The sequence below is a fragment of the Mizuhopecten yessoensis genome, unplaced genomic scaffold (assembly GCF_002113885.1).
Source record: "Mizuhopecten yessoensis strain PY_sf001 unplaced genomic scaffold, ASM211388v2 scaffold11069, whole genome shotgun sequence".
Lineage (NCBI taxonomy): Eukaryota > Metazoa > Mollusca > Bivalvia > Pectinida > Pectinidae > Mizuhopecten > Mizuhopecten yessoensis.
The window spans coordinates 2,018,961-2,037,569 of NW_018408864.1; the positions used below are offsets into that span (position 1 = coordinate 2,018,961).

The following is an 18,609-nucleotide window of genomic DNA, read 5'->3' on the forward strand; positions in this document are numbered from 1 at the left end:
ACATATTTTATTTATCATTTTATTTGTAAATGTGTTTGTCAAACCATTACTGCAATGAGAGGGGCAGATCAGCCCTTAGTGTTACCAATAAGACTCAATATTTTCATTCATTGAGACGAAATAGCTCGGAAGTCGTAGTCGTTCGTAACTATGCAACGTCAGAATATGTTGGCTGGCTTATCGAAATCTAGCGTAATCTGTGTATGTATATAACAGTTATTATAAATCAGTTTTGTGGACATGTTTCGCTTGACACGTTTTGTTTGTAATGTAGCGGAACTGGACTGGACCGATCGTCGGAAGCAGAAGACGCTAACCCTCCGGAACACATGTTCTTATTATCATTGTACAATGAACTTCCCCAGGGGTCTACAAATAACACTTTCTTTGATTATATTCTGCCCTGGTTCGATAGATTTCGAGTTCGAACAACGGTCTTGTGCACACTGCGATAGTACGTATTCTTTCTTAAACAAGGACAACGGACAGGAGATGTACAATGGTAACTAGAGTACTTTTTTTTTTCAAAATATTATACAACATACAAACAAATTCCTTTTCTCTGATTTTCGCTGGCGCCGATTGTGCCTCCTCCTTCCCTCCTTAAATAATATTAAACTATTAATATTAAAATTGGACTGCATCAAGTGTGACACCATCACGATGTCTCCCGTCAAAACATGCAATGGGATTTTTTGAAACGTTTACAAAATGTAATACATGAAACTACACATGCAACATGCAGTAATATCTCACCCGTCGAGACATCAGTGATTTTTTTCAATAGTTCTTCACTGTTTTATTGCTCCGTGCGGGATCCTTTCTTATTCCTATTCTTTTGATTTAGGTTGGTCTTGATCAAGTTTCGTCACGCCTAGTGTATGCGTTTTGTTTTTATTTAAATCGACTTTTCAGTCCAGTTTGGTCGTTTGTGTATTGACGATTGTTGATGGTTCACTCCTCTTGTTTATTTCTGAACTGTATAATTGAAAAACAAACTATTTCACATGCAACTTCAAATGGAGTTCAACATTGTGGTCTTACTACTGAGACTTTTAATAACACAATTGGAAACTATAAATGCCATTGTCATTGTACATACAGTATGTAGCCACATGTATTGATGTATCTATTTTCTTTCTTCAGAACGACATTTACTGCAATCCGGATAAAAGATTGCATACCGTTTCATCTTTTAGTTTATAATTTTGTTTTCCGGTTTCGTTTCGTTGTTTATCGTCCTGCTTTTGGTTCGACACTTTGATCAGGGACTTCTACTCCACAGGTTTACAAGATTTAAACTGCAAACGCTTGCGTGCATGAAGCAATTGTTTTGGTGATATGCTATGATAAGGGTTCAGTTTGTTTTTATAATGGAGTAAAGACAGGTCCTGCACAACGCAACCATTACTACAACACTACTACATAAACATAAATATAAATCCTTGGACACACATATTATATATAAGGAAGTTGTAGTATTAAACATTTAAAACATTATTACGCTTCTCAATTACATCCTGCTACAAGGAACTTACTTCCTTTTAGCACCATTGTAAGAACGGCCGACTGGATAGCTGGGAGGGTGAGGTGGGGGATGATTTGATTCCTGTTGGAAACACTACTTATTTCCTGTTTAATTATTATTAAATATTTAATTGATTTACATAGTCTCAAATGAGAAAAAATACTGATGCAATTTAGCTCACCTGCCCGAAGGGCAAGTGAGCTTATGCCATGGCGCATCCACCGTCATCCGTCCATCCATCAATTTTTCCTTTAAAACGATACTAGTCCTGAACGGCGAAGTGGTTTTAAACTCAATTTGGTTTGGATCATCTTTGAGCCAAGGGCAGTCAAGTTTTTTTATAAACGTGGGTGTTGTCCCCCTGGGGGCAGATGGTTGGGGCTGATAGGGGAAATAGAGGTTAACATTTAAAATCCTTGTTCTACCATAAGGATTAAGGGATTTCATCCCAATTTGGTCTGGACCATCCTTATGTCAAAGGGCACTCTAATTTGTATAAACGGTGCGCGTGGCCCCCTAGGGGCAGAGGAGAGGGACCCAATAGGGATAACAGAGGTAAAACTTTAAAATCTTTTTTCTACTGTAAGGGATTAAGGGATTTTATCATATTTTTGTCTATCAAGTTATCTAGAAGAGCCTGTTACTATTAGGATGTGTTCATTCAAACAACATGGCCACCAGGACGCCATCTTGGATTTTGACATTTGAAGTTGTTCTTGCTATATCTCCAGAAATCCTGGATGGATCTTCTTGAAATTTCATGTAAGGAATGAAATTTATTTTTTCAACATTCATGAGGTCATAACAACATTAGCTTTCTGGATATATTCCATGAATCGTGTTAATGAATTTTTTAACATTTTTTAAGTGCTTTGAATTCTCCAATCGTCTACCGGTCGCCAACTACCCCCTGTACTACGTCATTGTAGTGTATCAATACGCAGTGATGAGGTCATCTGTGTTATGCAAAAATGAAATTCATTTTGGTCAATGGGTCAAAGCATACAGAATGTAATTATATGTACATACAGTAACTACCATGGAGTGCTATATCTCTACCTCATATCAAGGACTTTAAACATATACAGGTGAGCGATACAGGGCATCTTGTTGTATAGATAATTCCATTTGGAGCCTAGTAACCTGATGAATCCAGAAGTACAAGACAACGCACTGGCAACTCTGACTAACAGTTTGGTTTTTGTACGGGTCACACAGGCAATATTTTATTAATTCTACCACATCACAGTCTCATTTCATTTTTTTTCCTTTGAGAATCTTCCTAACAAGACAAACATTTAATCAAAAGCAAAATTCATACATTCTTTATAAGGAAAACGGAGGAAAGATTGAGTAATATCGTTTGGAATGTAGTTAATTTTTGACAACTGATATAAAGTGTATAGCCTGACACATCTGCCCTTCTTGATTACTAATTCATAATTGATCCAACATTTTTGTTTGGTTTGAAATAGGTAAGCTATTTCTAAAGGAAGAGTCTTCTACAGCAGTGAGCCAGTTACAACAGGTTTGAAAAACATGGCATCCAGCTGCGAGGAAGAATACTCGGCTCTTCAATGTAAGTGTTTGTACTTGTACTTGATGGTAATTAATGATGGATCAGCCGATATAAATAAATCATTCTAAATCATAAAATGATTTACCAATATTAGAGATTTATCACATTTATTATAGGGTGACAGTGCCCTGAGTCAACCTGAGAATATCCCTCACAACAAATGGAAGCATGAAAAAACTTTTAAAATGCATTTGTGACATCATTGTGTACTTTAGGCAATTTGCCAATTAGTCAATCAAGATGTTCCCACCTGTTCCTTATGTTTAATTACTTGGTTAGAAACTAAGTATCACAAAGTAAGGTAAAATGAGAAATTATCTCTTAAAATATAATGAATATAATCCTGTTTGACAGTAGGGAACATTTTATTATTTCATCTTTTTCGCCAGTTCCTCAAATTCTGGTCAACTTCAGTAAAAGTATATAATAGACTATTAGTCATGTTACGAAACCCTTGATACGAAAATATTCCAACTTCTTTTCATCTTTATTCGGCATTATATATTTATGTAACATTCATAAATCAGCCTAATTTCTGTAATAAAGACTCGCCATCTTAACGTTAAGATTCATTTAAATGACTGGTGTGTTATATTGACACTTCTTTATAGAAAATGTATATTAATTTCACTGAATATTACCTGTTGTTGGTTTTTAATGACAGTTGCTATTGTGGAAGACAAAAAGGATTATGGAAAGTTCAAGATAGAGAGGAAAGACCTTGGTGATTTTACAAAACTGGCTTTTAGCGTCACTTTTGATGAGGCACAAAGGTGAGTCTGTCCTCTGACCTGTCTTTGACCTTTTTTGTCTAGCATGTTTAATTTCCTGACTTTTTATCTAACATACTTTACCTTCATTTACCTGAATGATAAAACTTCGCCTCATCAGATGGCTATGATGGTGGAATGTTGATGTAGCATTTCATCTATGCTCTCTCATCCATCCTTAAACATTTATTATTGTCACGTTTTCTCAGGGAAATACTCGACAATTTTTTCTTATTTTTCTTCTTCTATGTAATGCAGGTTTCCCTGTGTCTATGTTTTTATTTTGAGACTGATCTGAAGAACAATATAGTTGCCAAGCAGCCATGATAGATTTAGATTTTGACTGATGAAGATTGTTATCGCTATTTCTCTGGAAGTACTTATCAGTCCTGTCTCAAATTTTATTTCGTATGGATACACAGTGATAATTGCTTCAACAATTTATCAAATGTAGGTCACTGTGACCAATATTAACACTTCAGTAACTTTGGATTTAGCATCATTTCTTGGTGTGACTTAGAATTTACTCTATTTCCATCAAATGAGGTGGTGCATGTTTTAAAAACGTTTTCCATTTAGAATAATCTTTGATTTAAATTAAATTAAAATTGACCCGGTGTATTACTTACAGAAATGATAACAATGATCACAGATTTCTGTTAAAACAGCACAGATTAAAGAGTATCACAGACAGGGCATACATTTAACAAGATAAAGGACTGTGTTGTATACACAATGATAAAAAAAATGTTATTTAAACATTCAGCTTTTAGCTAGAAGAGACTTAAAAGATTGCAGGGTACATTAAAAATTGCAGTCAAGTTCATGATCGTTTTTGTTAAAAGTTTTCCCAGCAAGGTAAAAATTACTTTAGTTTCCTACATTAATTTCACTCTTTGGACAATAAAACTGTAAAAGCATACAGGACTAAACTAGTTTAATATTTTTGCTTTAATTTCTACTTGTATGTTTTGGTATATATTTTTATCATGAGTTTCGTAGATATTGTTTGTGTCCTCTTTTATCTTATTTTATTTCCTTTTCTCATTATTTTTTACAGCGAGCTGCGAGTTCGGACCAGGAAGGATAATGACTTGTATGGATTTAATTACGTCATTAAAGGATTAATTAAAACTTCAAACCTTGAAGGGGGACTAAAGGTGAGTCATTAATCTTTTTATCTCATTCCTGTTTTGGGGAGTAATATATTCCAATAGTACTCCAATAGATTCTTAATCTCAAACCTTGGGTACTCACGGTGATACTAAACTTTCTTGAGCTCCAAGTTATCTGGGATATTCAATATGGCCAAATTAGTTCTTCTTGTATGGCGGAACTGCAAGTGGAAATAAGTTTTTGTATGGAGTTTCAGGGTGATACAATTTCTCCTGAATAACCAAACGGCTCAGGAACTGATATTGGGCCTGTAGCATGCTGGATTGAAAGGCTACCAAGTTTGTTCAAATGAATGACCTTGACTTTCTTTCAGGGTCACAGGGGTCAAATATGTTAAAAAACTTTAAAAGACTTTTTCTTAAAAAGCAAAAGGCCAAGGGTGATGATATTTAGCCATTAACATGCTGGGATGATGCACTACCAAGTGAATGACCTTCGCCCATATTCAAGGTCACAGTGGTCAAGATATGTTTAAATCTGTAAATGATTTGTTCTGTATAACCAAAAGGTCAAGGGTAATGATATTTTGCCAGAAGCATGCTGGGTTGGAAGACTATAAACTCTGTTCAACCTAATGACCTTGTTCGACATTCAAGGTCACAGGCGTCATATGTTTAAATATTTTAACACTGAAATCTGCCTGTAGCTGTATTTTAGTCCACTTTAAAGATTACAAGTGTGATATTTATACCAGGTGAGCAATGCAGGCCCATTGGGCCTATTGTTCCCTGTTTAATATGATAACTTCATTCAGATGCTATGTTTTCTTTGGTTTACAGAAGGAGAAGAAGCAGGCATTCCTGCGGATAGAAAAGGATTTGAAAGATGGAAACTTTAATCTTTAGTGACAAATAAAACACATCATCATCAATGCCTTTAGAATGGTTGAGTACAGCATTTATTGTAATCAGGATTTCAGAGAGGATCAAAGACAGCTTTTACTTTAAGAGACAATCCTGGAATATTCTAACACAGCATTTAGTTTATAGTTCACATTTATAAACTGTACATTATACATTATAACGATGTGATTTCTTGTTGCTAGACATTAACACTGGATTACCTCCCCTCGTTGGATAACATATATGAACATAATTATAGACATCAACATAGGATTACATTGGCTCGTTTAATAATAACATGCAGGGATAATACTGGATTATCTCCTCTTGTTGGATAATGTTTTAAGTTGATAATGAGACTTTTAGAAAAATCGTACTGTTTATTGAATTCATTTCACTGTCTTAATTGGGTAACAACAGACTGAATTGTTTGTTATAACCCAATAGTATGTGTTGCAATGCTAGTCTTTATATTATGATGACCAGAAGAAGAGAGCAGGTACAAATTATACTGCAAAAGTCACAAGGACTAATTTTATCATTTACATTAACACCGGGTTATCTCCCCCCATTAGATACTACTATATAGGCATTAACACTGGATTATATTAATTACCTCTATTTGTTGGAGATTACTATATAAGCACTAACACTGGAATTTATTAATAACCTCCATTTGTTGTAGATAACTATATAGGCATTAACACTGGAATATATTATTATTAATTTTTTGAAATAATTACTTCTTTTGGATATATTTGATGTTCAGCATGGTTGTTTTTCTGTGAAATCTAAACCAAAACATTATAGGTAAAATGATGTACTGAAATGACTTTTAGTTTAGAAAGTTTACAGTGCATTATTAAAAGATCAAATGTTTTGGTTTTAGTGTGTACTTAGATGATGAAAACATTGCTTTACTCTAACCTAATTTCCAAAATGTAATTTTACCATTCTTCTTCCATGTATAGTTTATCTTTTGAATTAGAGAACTTTCTAGCTACGATGGTTGAAAAAAACTCGACAAATTCATAACATTTGTGGATTTATGTGTTTTCTCGTAAACGAAATTTCCTTGTATTTAATACAGATAAATAGTTTTACGTCCTATAGTAGTTTGTAAGACTGCTGACTAGCTACGATATTGCATTAAAATAAAACAATGAAATTGTTCGAAAAGCAGAACTAAAATATGTTTGTGGCAGAATTCAATACCTATGCATGTATTGATATTGTAGTAGAGTTTTAATGTGGTCATCCAAGCAGAGATGACATATAAAAACACTTGGTTTACATTGACGGAATCCTTCGATTTTCAAACAAAACTACACATCAATAACCGCCCAAATTCAATCTCAATCAAAATTAGAAAATTTCATGCACCACAATAACCGCTCAAATTCAATCTCAATCAAAATTAGAAAATCAACATCAGCTTCTACTACTGTTATCGATCCTGGTCGTAGATGATAGAATGTCTTTGTTGTGTACTGTTACTGCTGAAATGTTCATGGTTATATTGTTTAATGTTACTCTATATCAAACATTACATTCATGTATGTATATTATTTTTTTCTTCTAAACTTTACTGTACTGTTGTATAAACAGACATCACTTCCATTTACAATTTTTTTATTGAGATGAATGTCATTCACATGATTTTTTTTAATTTACATTAATATTTTGTACTTAATTTAAGTAAGGGATCATTTAATTCCTTGTGTTTTAAAGTTGTCAGGTTTTGTATGGATATAAAAGACCTTATTTGGTATTGCAATGTCTGCTAGCCAACAGAAAATATTGTTTGATTTATACTTTTTATACTTATATCTGAAATATTGTTTTTTTCATTATTCACTTTAGGTTTGGCAACAACACTCTATATTCAATGTATTTTGTTTTAGTTTTTATTATGTGTGGTATTTGTGTATAGCATTTGTTAGAGGATGTTATGCAGATATAGTTAATAAAAATTTGAATAAGACTTCCACATTTTTGTTTACACCTTCCAGGCTGGACGTCTTTGAAACATGCTAATATTTTCATAGCGACTATGATATCAATCTCACAACGTACCTGACGTACTCGTATTAATAAGCGGGGGATGGGGGCACAAAGTGAGGTTACTACAGGATAATATAATTGCATTTGTTGGAATTTCTACTGAACTGCAATAGATACGGTTGGGCTTATTACCAGGCATGGGCTTATTGTCTGATAAAATACTGTCATACATACAGACCCCAGATTCGTTCCCAAACCATACCATTTGTTAACATTGCGACAAAAAACTAAGGAAGTTTTCATAACTCAAGCAGTGCTCACCAATGAGAATTAAGGTGAAAAATCTTCTTCAGTTAAAGAACGTTCGTAAATCTGTGGCTTCACCTGATAAGTAATACTGTGACTATACTAAGGTATATGACAAGGTGAGTTGACATGCTCCTGTGTCTATATTGTAGCAAGTTATTGAGACTAAAGAAGATATGTTGATAAGAAGCATTACTCCTTCTCTTATAATGTCTCCCATGATACGTGTCGACTGCTGACGGACTTACTTAAAACAGGGTTTTCAGGGATGGTTAAGGACAATGTCAATACCTTTTCTTTTATTACCCTACAACATTTTTGGAATACTGCCAGAGTTGGGGCCCTTGATTAAATATCCTTACAAATTGTTTACTTATTCTTTCATTGATTTCTTTTCATAACATCCTTCATTTTACATTTATTCCTTGTTTACATTCATTCGTACATTTATTATTTCCATTAATTATCTCTTTGTTTACACTCATTCACTCATTTCATCTATGTATTCATACATTTTGAAGTTTTCTCCTTCATAATATATATATGATATAATAACATATATAATATAATAATAGTAATACTGTGATTATATATACTAAGGTATATAACAAATATTACTATATGTCTTCTATGATACGTGTCGACTGCTGACGGACTTACTTAAAACAGGGTTTTAAATAGTCATATAATATAATATATAGAGATATTATATAATACTTAGTAAATGTACTGAGACATGACACATAAGAGGCAGGAAGGAGGGGAACCCCCTGATTGGCCAGCTAGGCACCGGATATATCACTAATGAGCATGCGAGGGAAGCAAACATTTCAAACTAATAAGGGGAGAGAACCTTTATTAAAAAAACAACAACATGTAAGTAATATTTAAAATAATAATGAATTCAGGTTTTTATTGTTAAAAATTGTTCGAATTAACCCCATTTATTTTGGAAGGATAATAGAAATTTACTTTTCATCGCAATAAACTTCTCTACTTTCATTGAATGTGCAAAAATAATATTACACATTTCAAAATTTGGAATGTAGTCTTTAATGCGGCTACAGTATATATGATGTTTTATTATTACCAGAAAATGGTTTAATAATAGTCCAATCTTTGAATTTCCAAAAAGAATATCTATATCTTTAAAATCAATATAGGGCTGTCTATCATCATGCTCAGTATACCAAACATTAAAATCATCCAATAATCTCTGTGCATAATAGCATTGAGTAAAATTGGGTTCCAATGTTTTTGTTTCTCTGTTACAGAATGTACATAATTGATTTCATTTTTACTAACTCTTTATTAGTTGGTAGAATCCTATGATTGATTTTGTATTGGAAAGTTTGTAATTTTGTTTCCATTGTACAGTTTAATGCATTCATATAAATATCTCCCGAGTTGAAATCCTCATCCATCTCAAAAACTGATTTCCATTTTTCTTGGCTATGTTTGGGCATTATTATAACATTTGCAACAAACTTTCTATAGATAATAATGTTTCATCAGCGTACAAATGTATATATGCAAACTACATTAATTGACACTAAGTGGTATGTCATTGACATACATGATGCACATCAGAAGACCAGGTTTCCCTGGGGTATACTTACTGTAAGCTGTGTCTCGCTCAAACTTGGTTTTAATTTTACAACCAAAAATCTGAAAAGGCACAAATAATCTGAAGAGAAACAGCAAGCACATTAATTAGTTTACTTGTCAAAACGAAACAAGTCCAGATTTATTTTGAAAGCAGTACACTGTAACTTTAAGCCCTGAATTGCCTTCATTTGTCATTTATTGATAAAAGCCTGTCCAGTTTGCATTCACATTGCCTATGAATATCATCTGAAAGTAATATGATCATAGGTTTCACGGTACCCGGACCAGATCAATGCTTAAATGTATACTAGTGATCTTATCCAAACAAGGTAAAAACTTAAAATAGAAAGTGTATTTAAAAATAAAGATATATCTTTTCACTCCGGATACGACCAGTCACTGCGATGCCTATTCTTTTCTTTTTACCAGGGCGACACAATTCTGCTCAAGAGTCAAATAAACAATTACAGGCAAAGTCTCTGAACAATATATTTACGTTGGCCAGTGCTATACATAAAACTGACGTTTATTCAATACGTAGAACTACAAACTGCAAAAAAATAATATCTGCTGAAGCAATGACATCAAATGTTACTATTTATTATCAGAATTAACGAGAGAAATGGGAAGTTCCATCTGTTTGAAGCTTCTTTAAAAGTTTAGTTTAAACGAATATATTTCTCATGAGCAAGACAGGGACATAGCGTAGAATTATTTGAATATTTTCCAACGAATATATTAAACGTCAAAATAACAACGGACATTTATATTTTTATTGTAGAGATATGTATTCATTGGAGGGTAAATGCATTTTTTCGTTCGTATCGATTTGAGTAATTTGTTATGATTGATTAAATAAGTTACCATAGAACAACCGATTTTAGCCTTCAAATCGAAACAGTACCCCAGGAAATGCAAATTTGAGGCAAAGTTTTCAATTCACATATTTTATTTATCATTTTATTTGTAAATGTGTTTATCAAACCATTACTGCAATGAGAGGGGCAGATCAGCCCTTAGTGTTACCAATAAGACTCAATATTTTCATTCATTGAGACGAAATAGCTCGGAAGTCGTAGTCGTTCGTAACTATGCAACGTCAGAACATGTTGGCTGGCTTATTGAAATCTAGCGTAATCTGTGTATGTATATAACAGTTATTATAAATCAGTTTTGTGGACATGTTTCGCTTGACACGTTTTGTTTGTAATGTAGCGGAACTGGACTGGACCGATCGTTGGAAGCAGAAGACTCTTACCCTTCCTGAACACATGTTCTTATTATCATTGTACAATGAACTTCCCCAGGGGTATACAAACAACACTTTCTTTGATTACATTCTGCCCTGGTTCGATAGATTTCGAGTTCGAACAACGGTCTTGTGCACACTGCGATAGTACGTATTCTTTCTTAAACAAGGGCAATGGACAGGAGATGTACAATGGTAACTAGAGTACTTTTTCTTCCAAAATATTATACAACATACAAACAAAATCCTTTTCTCTGATTTTCGTTGGCGCCGATTGTGCCTCCGCCTTCCCTCCTTAAATAATATCAAACTATTAATATTAAAATTGGACTGTATCAAGTGTGACCCCATCACGATGTCTCCCGTCAAAATATGCAATGGGATTTTTTGAAACGTTTACAAAATGTAATACATGAAACTACACATGCAACATGCAGGAATATCTCACCCGTCGAAACATCAGTGAATTTTTTCACTAGTTCTTCACTGTTGTATTGCTCCGAGCGGGATCCCTTCTTATTCGTATTCTTTTGATTTAGGTTGGTCATGATCAAGTTTCGTCACGCTTAGTGTATGCATTTTGTTTTTATTTAAATCGACTTTTCAGTCCAGTTTGGTCGTTTGTGTATTGACGAGCGTTGATGTTTCATTCCTCTTGTTTATTTCTGAACGGTATAATTTAAAAACAAAATATTTCACATGCAACTTCAAATGGAGTTCAACATTGTGGTCTTACCACTGAGACTTTTAATAACACAATTGGAAACTATAAATGCCATTGTCATTGTACATACAGTATGTAGCCATATGTATTGATGTGTTTTCTTTCTTCAGAACGACATTTACTGCAATCCGGATAAAAAATTGCATACCGTTCCATCTTTTAGTTTATAATTTTGTTTTCCGGTTTCGTTTCGTTGTTTATCGTCCTGTTTTCGGTTCGACACTTTGACCAGGGACTTCTACTCCACAGGTTTACAAGATTTAAACTGCAAACGCTTGCGTGCATGAAGCAATTGTTTTAGTGATATGCTATGAGAAGGGTTCAGTTTGTTTTTATAAGGGAGTAAAGACAGGTCCTGCACAACGCAACTATTAACATTGTCATTATTGATCTTGTTACTACTTGTTTGACCTTCAACCGCTAGGTACGTTATTGGATAGGGGCACATATAAGATCACTATTGATAGTAGTTGCGTGACCCTGTGGGTCCTGTTAATGAGTTATATCCACTGGCAGGTGCTTGGTACATAAAAATAAATATAAATCCTTGGACACACATATTATATATAAGGAAGTTGTAGTATTAAAGATTTAAAAAATGATTACGCTTCTCAATTACATCCTGCTACAAGGAACTTATTTCCTTTTAGCACCATTGTAAGAACGGCCGATTGGATAGCTGGGAGGGTGAGGTGGGGGCTGATTTGATTCCTGGTGGAAACACTTCTTATTTCCTGTTTAATTATTATTAAATATTTAATTGATTTACATAATCTCAAATGAGAACAAAATACTGATGCAATTTAGCTCACCTGCTCGAAGGGCAAGTGAGCTTATGCCATGGCGCATCCACCGTCATCCGTCCATCCATCAACTTCTCCTTTAAAACGATACTAGTCCTGAACGGCGAAGTGGTTTTAAATTCAATTTGGTTTGGATCATCTTTGGGCCAAGGGCAGTCAATTTTTTATAAACGTGGGTGTGGTCCCCCTGGGGGCAGAGGGTTGGGGCTAATAGGGGAAATAGAGGTTAACATTTAAAATTCTTTTTCTACCATAAGGATTAAGGGATTTCATCCCAATTTGGTCTGGACCATCCTTATGTCAAAGGGCACTCTCATTTCTATAAACGGTGGGCATGGCCCCCTAGGGGCAGAGGAGAGAGGCCCAATAGGGATAATAGAGGTTAAATTTTTAAATCTTTTTTCTACTGTAAAAGATAAAGGGATTTTATCCTAATTTTGTCTATCAAGTTATCTAGAAGTGCCTGTTACTATTAGGATGTGTTCATTCAAACAACTTGGCCACCAGGACGCCATCTTGGATTTTGACATTTGAAGTACTGGATGGATCTTCTTGAAATTTCATTTAAGGAATGAAATTTATTTTTTCAACATTCATGAGGTCATAACAACATTAGCTTTCTGGATATATTCCATGAATCGTGTTAGTGAATTTATTAACATTTTTTAAGTGCTTTGAATTCTCCAATCGTCTACCGGTCGCCAACTACCCCCTGTACTACGTCATTGTAATATATCAATACGCAGTGATGAGGTTATATGTGTTATGCAAAAAATGAAATTCATTTTGGTCAACGGGTCAAAGCATACAGAATGTAATTATATGTAAATACAGTAACTACCATGGAGTGCTATATCTTTACCTCATATCAAGTACTTTAAACATATACAGGTGAGCGATACAGGGCATCTTGTTGTATAGATAATTCCATTTGGAGCCTAGTAACCTGATGAGTCCAGGAGTACAAGACAAAGCACTGGCAACTCTGACTAACAGTTTGGCTTTTGTACGGGTCACACAGGAAATAATTTATTAATTCTACCACATCACAGTCTCATTTCAATTTTTTCCTTTGAGAATCTTTCTAACAAGACAAACATAAACTCAAAAGCAAAATTCATACATTCTTTATAAGGAAAAGGGAGGAAAGATTGCGTAATATCGTTTGGAATGTAGTTAATTTTTGACAACTGATATGAAGAAGGTGGTTAGTGTTTCAGTATACCACACAGTTAACGTTTAGTGTTGTTGGCATTTTAAAGCCTGACACATCTGCCCTTCTTGATTATTAATTCATAATTGATCCAACCTTTTTGTTTTGTTTGAAATAGGTAACCTATTTCTAAAGGAAAAGTCTTCTACAGCAGTGAGCCAGGTACAACAGGTTTGAAAAACATGGCATCTAACTGGCAGGGAGATTACTCGGCTCTTCAATGTAAGTGTCTGTAAATTAGACCAGATTGACCAAAAACTTTTACTTGATGGTAATTAATGATGGATCAGCTGATATAAAAAAATCATTCTAAATCATAAAATGATTTACCAATATTAGAGATTTATCACATTTATTATAGGGTGACAGTGCCCTGAGTCAACCTGAGAATATCCCTCACAACAAATGGAAGCATGAAAAAACTGTTAAAATGCATTTGTGACATCATTATGTACTTTAGGCATTTTGCTTATTAGTCCATCAAGATGTTCCCACCTGTTCCTTATGCTTAATTACTTGGTTAGGAACTAAGTATCACAAAGTGAGGTAAAATGAGAATTTTTCTCTTAAAATATAATGAATATAATCCTGATTGACAGTAGGTAACATTTTATTATTTCATCTTTTTCACCAGCTCCTCAAATTCTGGTCAACTTCAGTAAAAGTATATCATAGACTATTAGTCATGTTATGAAAGCCTTGATACGAAAATATTCCAACTTCTTTTCATCTTTATTCAGCATAATATATTTATGTAACATTCATAAATCAGCGTAACTTCTGTAATAAAGACTCACCATCTTAACGTAAAGATTCATTTAAATGACTGGTGTGTTATATTGGCACTTCTTTATAGAAAATGTATATTAATTTCATTGAATATTACCTGTTGTTGGTATTTGATGACAGTTGCTATTGTGGAAGACAAAAAGGATTATGGAAGGTTCAAGATAGAGAGGAAAGACCTTGGTGATTTTACAAAACTGGCTTTTAGCGTCACTTTTGATGAGGCACAAAGGTGAGTCTGTCCTCTGACCTGTCTTTGACCTTTTTTGTCAAGCATGTTTAATTTCCTGACTTTTTATCTAACATACTTTACCTTCATTTACCTGAATGATAAAACTTCGCCTCATCAGATGGTTATGACGGTGGAATGTTGATGTAGCATTTCATCTGTGCTCTCTCATCCATCCTTAAACATTTATTATTGTCACGTTTTCTCAGGGAAATACTGGACAATTGTTTCTTATTTTTTTCTTCTTCTATGTAATGCAGGTTCCCCTGTGTCTATGTTTGTATTTTGAGACTGATCTGAAGAACAATATAGTTGCCAAGCAGCCATGATAGATTTAGATTTTGACTGATGAAGATTGTTATCGCTATTTCTCTGGAAGTATTTATCAGTCCTGTCTCAAATTTTATTTCGTATGGATACACAGTGAGAATTGCTTCAACAATTTATCAAATGTAGGTCACTGTGACAAATATTTACACTTCAGTAACTTTGGATTTAGCATCATTTCTTGGTGTGATTTAGAATTTACTCTATTTCCATCAAATGAGGTGGTTCATGTTTTAAAAACGTTTTCCATTTAGAATAATCTATGAATTAGATTAAATTAAAATTGACCCGGTGGTTCACTTACAGAAATGATAACAATGATCACAGATCTCTGTTAAAACAGCACAGATTAAAGAGTATCACAGACAGGGCATACGTTTAACAAGATAAATGACTGTGTTGTATACACAATGATAAAAATGTTATTTAAAACATTCAGCCTCTATCTAGAAGAGACTTAAAAGATTGCAGGGTACATTAAAAATTGCAGTCAAGTTCATAATCGGTTTTTGTTAAAAGTTCTCTCAGCACGGTAAAAATTACTTAAGTTTCCTACATTAATTTCACTCTTTGGACAATAAAACTGTAAAAGCATACAGGACCAAACTAGTTTAATATTTTTGCTTTTATTTTTACTTCTGTGTTTTGGTATTTATTTTTATCATGAGTTTCGTAGATATTGTTTGTGTCCTCTTTTATCTTATTTTATTTCCTTTCCTCATTATTTTTACAGCGAGCTGCAAGTTCGGACCAGGAAGGATAATGACTTGTATGGATTTAATTACGTCATTAAGGGATTAATTAAAACTTCAAACCTTGAAGGGGGACTAAAGGTGAGTCATTAATCTTTTTATCTCATTCCTGTTTTGGGGAGTAATATATTCCAATAGTACTCCAATAGATTCTTACCCTCAAACCTTGGGTACTCATGATCATACTAAACTTTCTTGAGCTCCAAGTTATCTGGGATACTCAATATGGCCAAATTAGTTCTTCTTCTATGGCGGAACAGCAAGTGGAAATAAGTTTTTTGTATGGAGTTTCAGGGTGATACAGTAAATTCTTAATTCATCAGTGAAAACAACTCTAGTTTTACTCTCTACGTTGTCTGATATTCATTTTTCATTTCAAAAAAAAAATTAAGATATATGTTTTTAGCAAGTGAGCTTATGCCATGGCGCGGCGTCCGTCGTCCGTCCGTCCGTCATCCGTCCGTCGCCTGGCGTCAATATTTTACTATTAAACAATTTCTCCTCAATAACCAAACGGCCCAAGATTCTGATATTGGGCCTGTAGCATGCTGGATTGAAAGGCTACCAAGTTTGTTCAAATGAATGACCTTGACCTTTTTTCAAGGTCACAGCGATCAAATATGTTAAAAACCTGTAATACAACTTCTTCTGAATAACCAAAATGCATAGGATGATGATGATATTTGGCCAGTAGCATGCTGGAATAAAGAACTACCGAGTTTGTCCAAAGCAAAAAACCATTTAACAACTTCTTCTGAATAACCAAGAGGTATAAGGTGATGATATTTTGCCAGTAACATGCTCGGATGAAGGACTACCAAATTTGTTCAAATGAATGACCTTGACATATATTCAAGGTCACAGGGGTCAAATATATAAAAAAAAATAATTAAAAGACTTTTTCTTAAAAAGCAAAAGGCCAAGGGTGATGATATTTAGCCATTAACATGCTGGGATGAAGGACTACCAAGTGAATGACCTTCGCCCATATTCAAGGTCACAGTGGTCAATATATGTTTAAATCTTTAAATGATTTGTTCTGTATAACCAAAAGGTCCAGGGTAATGATATTTTGCCAGAAGCATGCTGGGTTAGAAGACTATCAACTCTGTTCAACCTAATGACCTTGTTCGACATTCAAGGTCACAGTCGTCAAATGTTTAAATCTTTTAATAGGTTCGTATAAATCAAACACTGATATTCTGCCTGTAACTGTATTTTAGTCCACTTTAAAGATTACAAGTGTGATATTTATGCCAGGTGAGCGATGCAGGCCCATTGGGCCTCTTGTTCCCTGTTTAATATGATAACTTCATTCAGATGCTATGTTTTCTTTGGTTTACAGAAGGAGAAGAAGCAGGCATTCCTGCGGATAGAAAAGGATTTGAAAGATGGAAACTTTAATCTTTAGTGACAAATAAAACACATCATCATCAATGTCTTTAGAATGGTTCAGTACAGCATTTATTGTAGTCAGGATTTCAGAGAGGATCAAAGACAGCTTTTACTTTAAGAGACAATCCTGGAATATTCTAACACAGCATTTAGTTTATAGTTCACATTTATAAACTGTACATTATACATTATAACGATGTGATTTCTTGTTGCTAGACATTAACACTGGGTTACCTCCCCTCGTTGGATAACATATATAAACATAAGTATAGACATCAACATAGGATTACATTGGCTCGTTTAATAATACCATGCAGGTATAATACTGGATTATCTCCTCTTGTTGGATAATGTTTTAAGTTGATAATGAGACTTTTAGGAAAATCGTACTGTTTATTGAATTCATTTCACTGTCTTAATTGGGTAACAACAGACTGAATTGTTTGTTATAACCCAATAGTATGTGTTGCAATGCTAGTCTTTACATCATGATGACCAGAAGAAGAGAGCAGGTGCAAAAGTCACAAGGACTAATTTTATCATATACATAAACACCGGGTTATCTCCCCTCATTAGATACTACTATATAGGCATTAACACTGGATTATATTAATTACCTCCATTTGTTGGAGATTAGTATATAGGCATTAACACTGGATTTTATTAATTACCTCCATTTGTTGTAGATTACTATATAGGCATTAACACTGGATTATATTAATTAAGGATATGTCTTGTATAAAAAAAAATTGATAATGAGACTTAAACAAAAATCAGTTTATTTGAGTCATTTCTTTGGAAGGAAAGAGCATGTACAAATTATGCTGCAAAACACACTATTAGTGCTAAGAGTATTAAGTAAACCTGAATTAAAGTTGTATTTACCTTGAAACAAAATGAACCTTTATTTTTCTATAAATAAACTTTTATCTTCATTCCTGTATACTTGTATGTGATGTCTTGTCTACAATGAGTTATGGCCATGAAACAGTGCTAGAAATATAGATCGATTTTTTTTTTTGAAATAATTACTTCTTTTGGATATATTTGATGTTCAGCATGGTTGTTTTTCTGTGAAATCTAGACCAAAACATTATAGGTAAAATGATGTACATGTACTGAAATGACTTTTAGTTTAGAAAGTTTACAGTGCATTATTAAAAGATCAAATGTTTTGGTTTTAGTGTGTTCTTAGATGATGAAAACATTGCTTTACTCTAACTTAATTTCCAAAATGTTATTTCACCATTCTTCTTCCATATATAGTTTATCTTTTGAATTAGAAAACTTTCTAGCTACGATGGTTGAAAAAAACTCG

General features: G+C 33.7%; 2 protein-coding genes across 4 annotated transcripts in view; both read left to right on the plus strand.

Annotated features, from left to right (window-relative positions):
* Positions 1-1,199: 1,199 nt before the first annotated feature.
* On the plus strand, positions 1,200-5,901 carry LOC110465304. The gene is made up of 5 exons (XM_021521019.1): positions 1,200-1,285; positions 3,004-3,107; positions 3,772-3,880; positions 4,938-5,037; positions 5,833-5,901. The coding sequence occupies exons 2-5, from the start codon at positions 3,068-3,070 to the stop codon at positions 5,896-5,898; spliced, it is 315 nt and encodes a 104-aa protein (XP_021376694.1). The 5' UTR covers positions 1,200-1,285; positions 3,004-3,067; the 3' UTR covers positions 5,899-5,901.
* Positions 1,320-18,609, plus strand: part of LOC110465303 — a 29,656-nt gene continuing 12,366 nt past the window's right edge. The window contains exons 1-5 of one of the 3 annotated variants that reach the window (XM_021521018.1): positions 1,320-1,590; positions 13,921-14,024; positions 14,712-14,820; positions 15,878-15,977; positions 17,242-17,310. In XM_021521018.1, coding sequence (XP_021376693.1) covers positions 13,985-14,024; positions 14,712-14,820; positions 15,878-15,977; positions 17,242-17,307 — 315 coding nt within the window. In that variant the 5' untranslated portion in view covers positions 1,320-1,590; positions 13,921-13,984 and the 3' untranslated portion in view covers positions 17,308-17,310. Of the gene's footprint in view, positions 1,591-11,955; positions 12,211-13,920; positions 14,025-14,711; positions 14,821-15,877; positions 15,978-17,241; positions 17,804-18,609 lie in introns of those variants that run through there. The other 2 variants (XM_021521016.1, XR_002464596.1) reach the window with 2 other exon arrangements.

What these genes read in the sequence shown, in the direction of transcription:
- LOC110465304 (XM_021521019.1), top strand. Translation starts at nt 3,068, where the DNA reads ATGGCATCCAGCTGCGAGGAAGAATACTCGGCTCTTCAAT. An exon ending in AGAATACTCGGCTCTTCAAT is followed by an intron (nt 3,108 to 3,771) that starts GTAAGTGTTTGT and finishes TTTTAATGACAG; the next exon opens with TTGCTATTGTGGAAGACAAA. An exon ending in ACCTTGAAGGGGGACTAAAG is followed by an intron (nt 5,038 to 5,832) that starts GTGAGTCATTAA and finishes TTTGGTTTACAG; the next exon opens with AAGGAGAAGAAGCAGGCATT.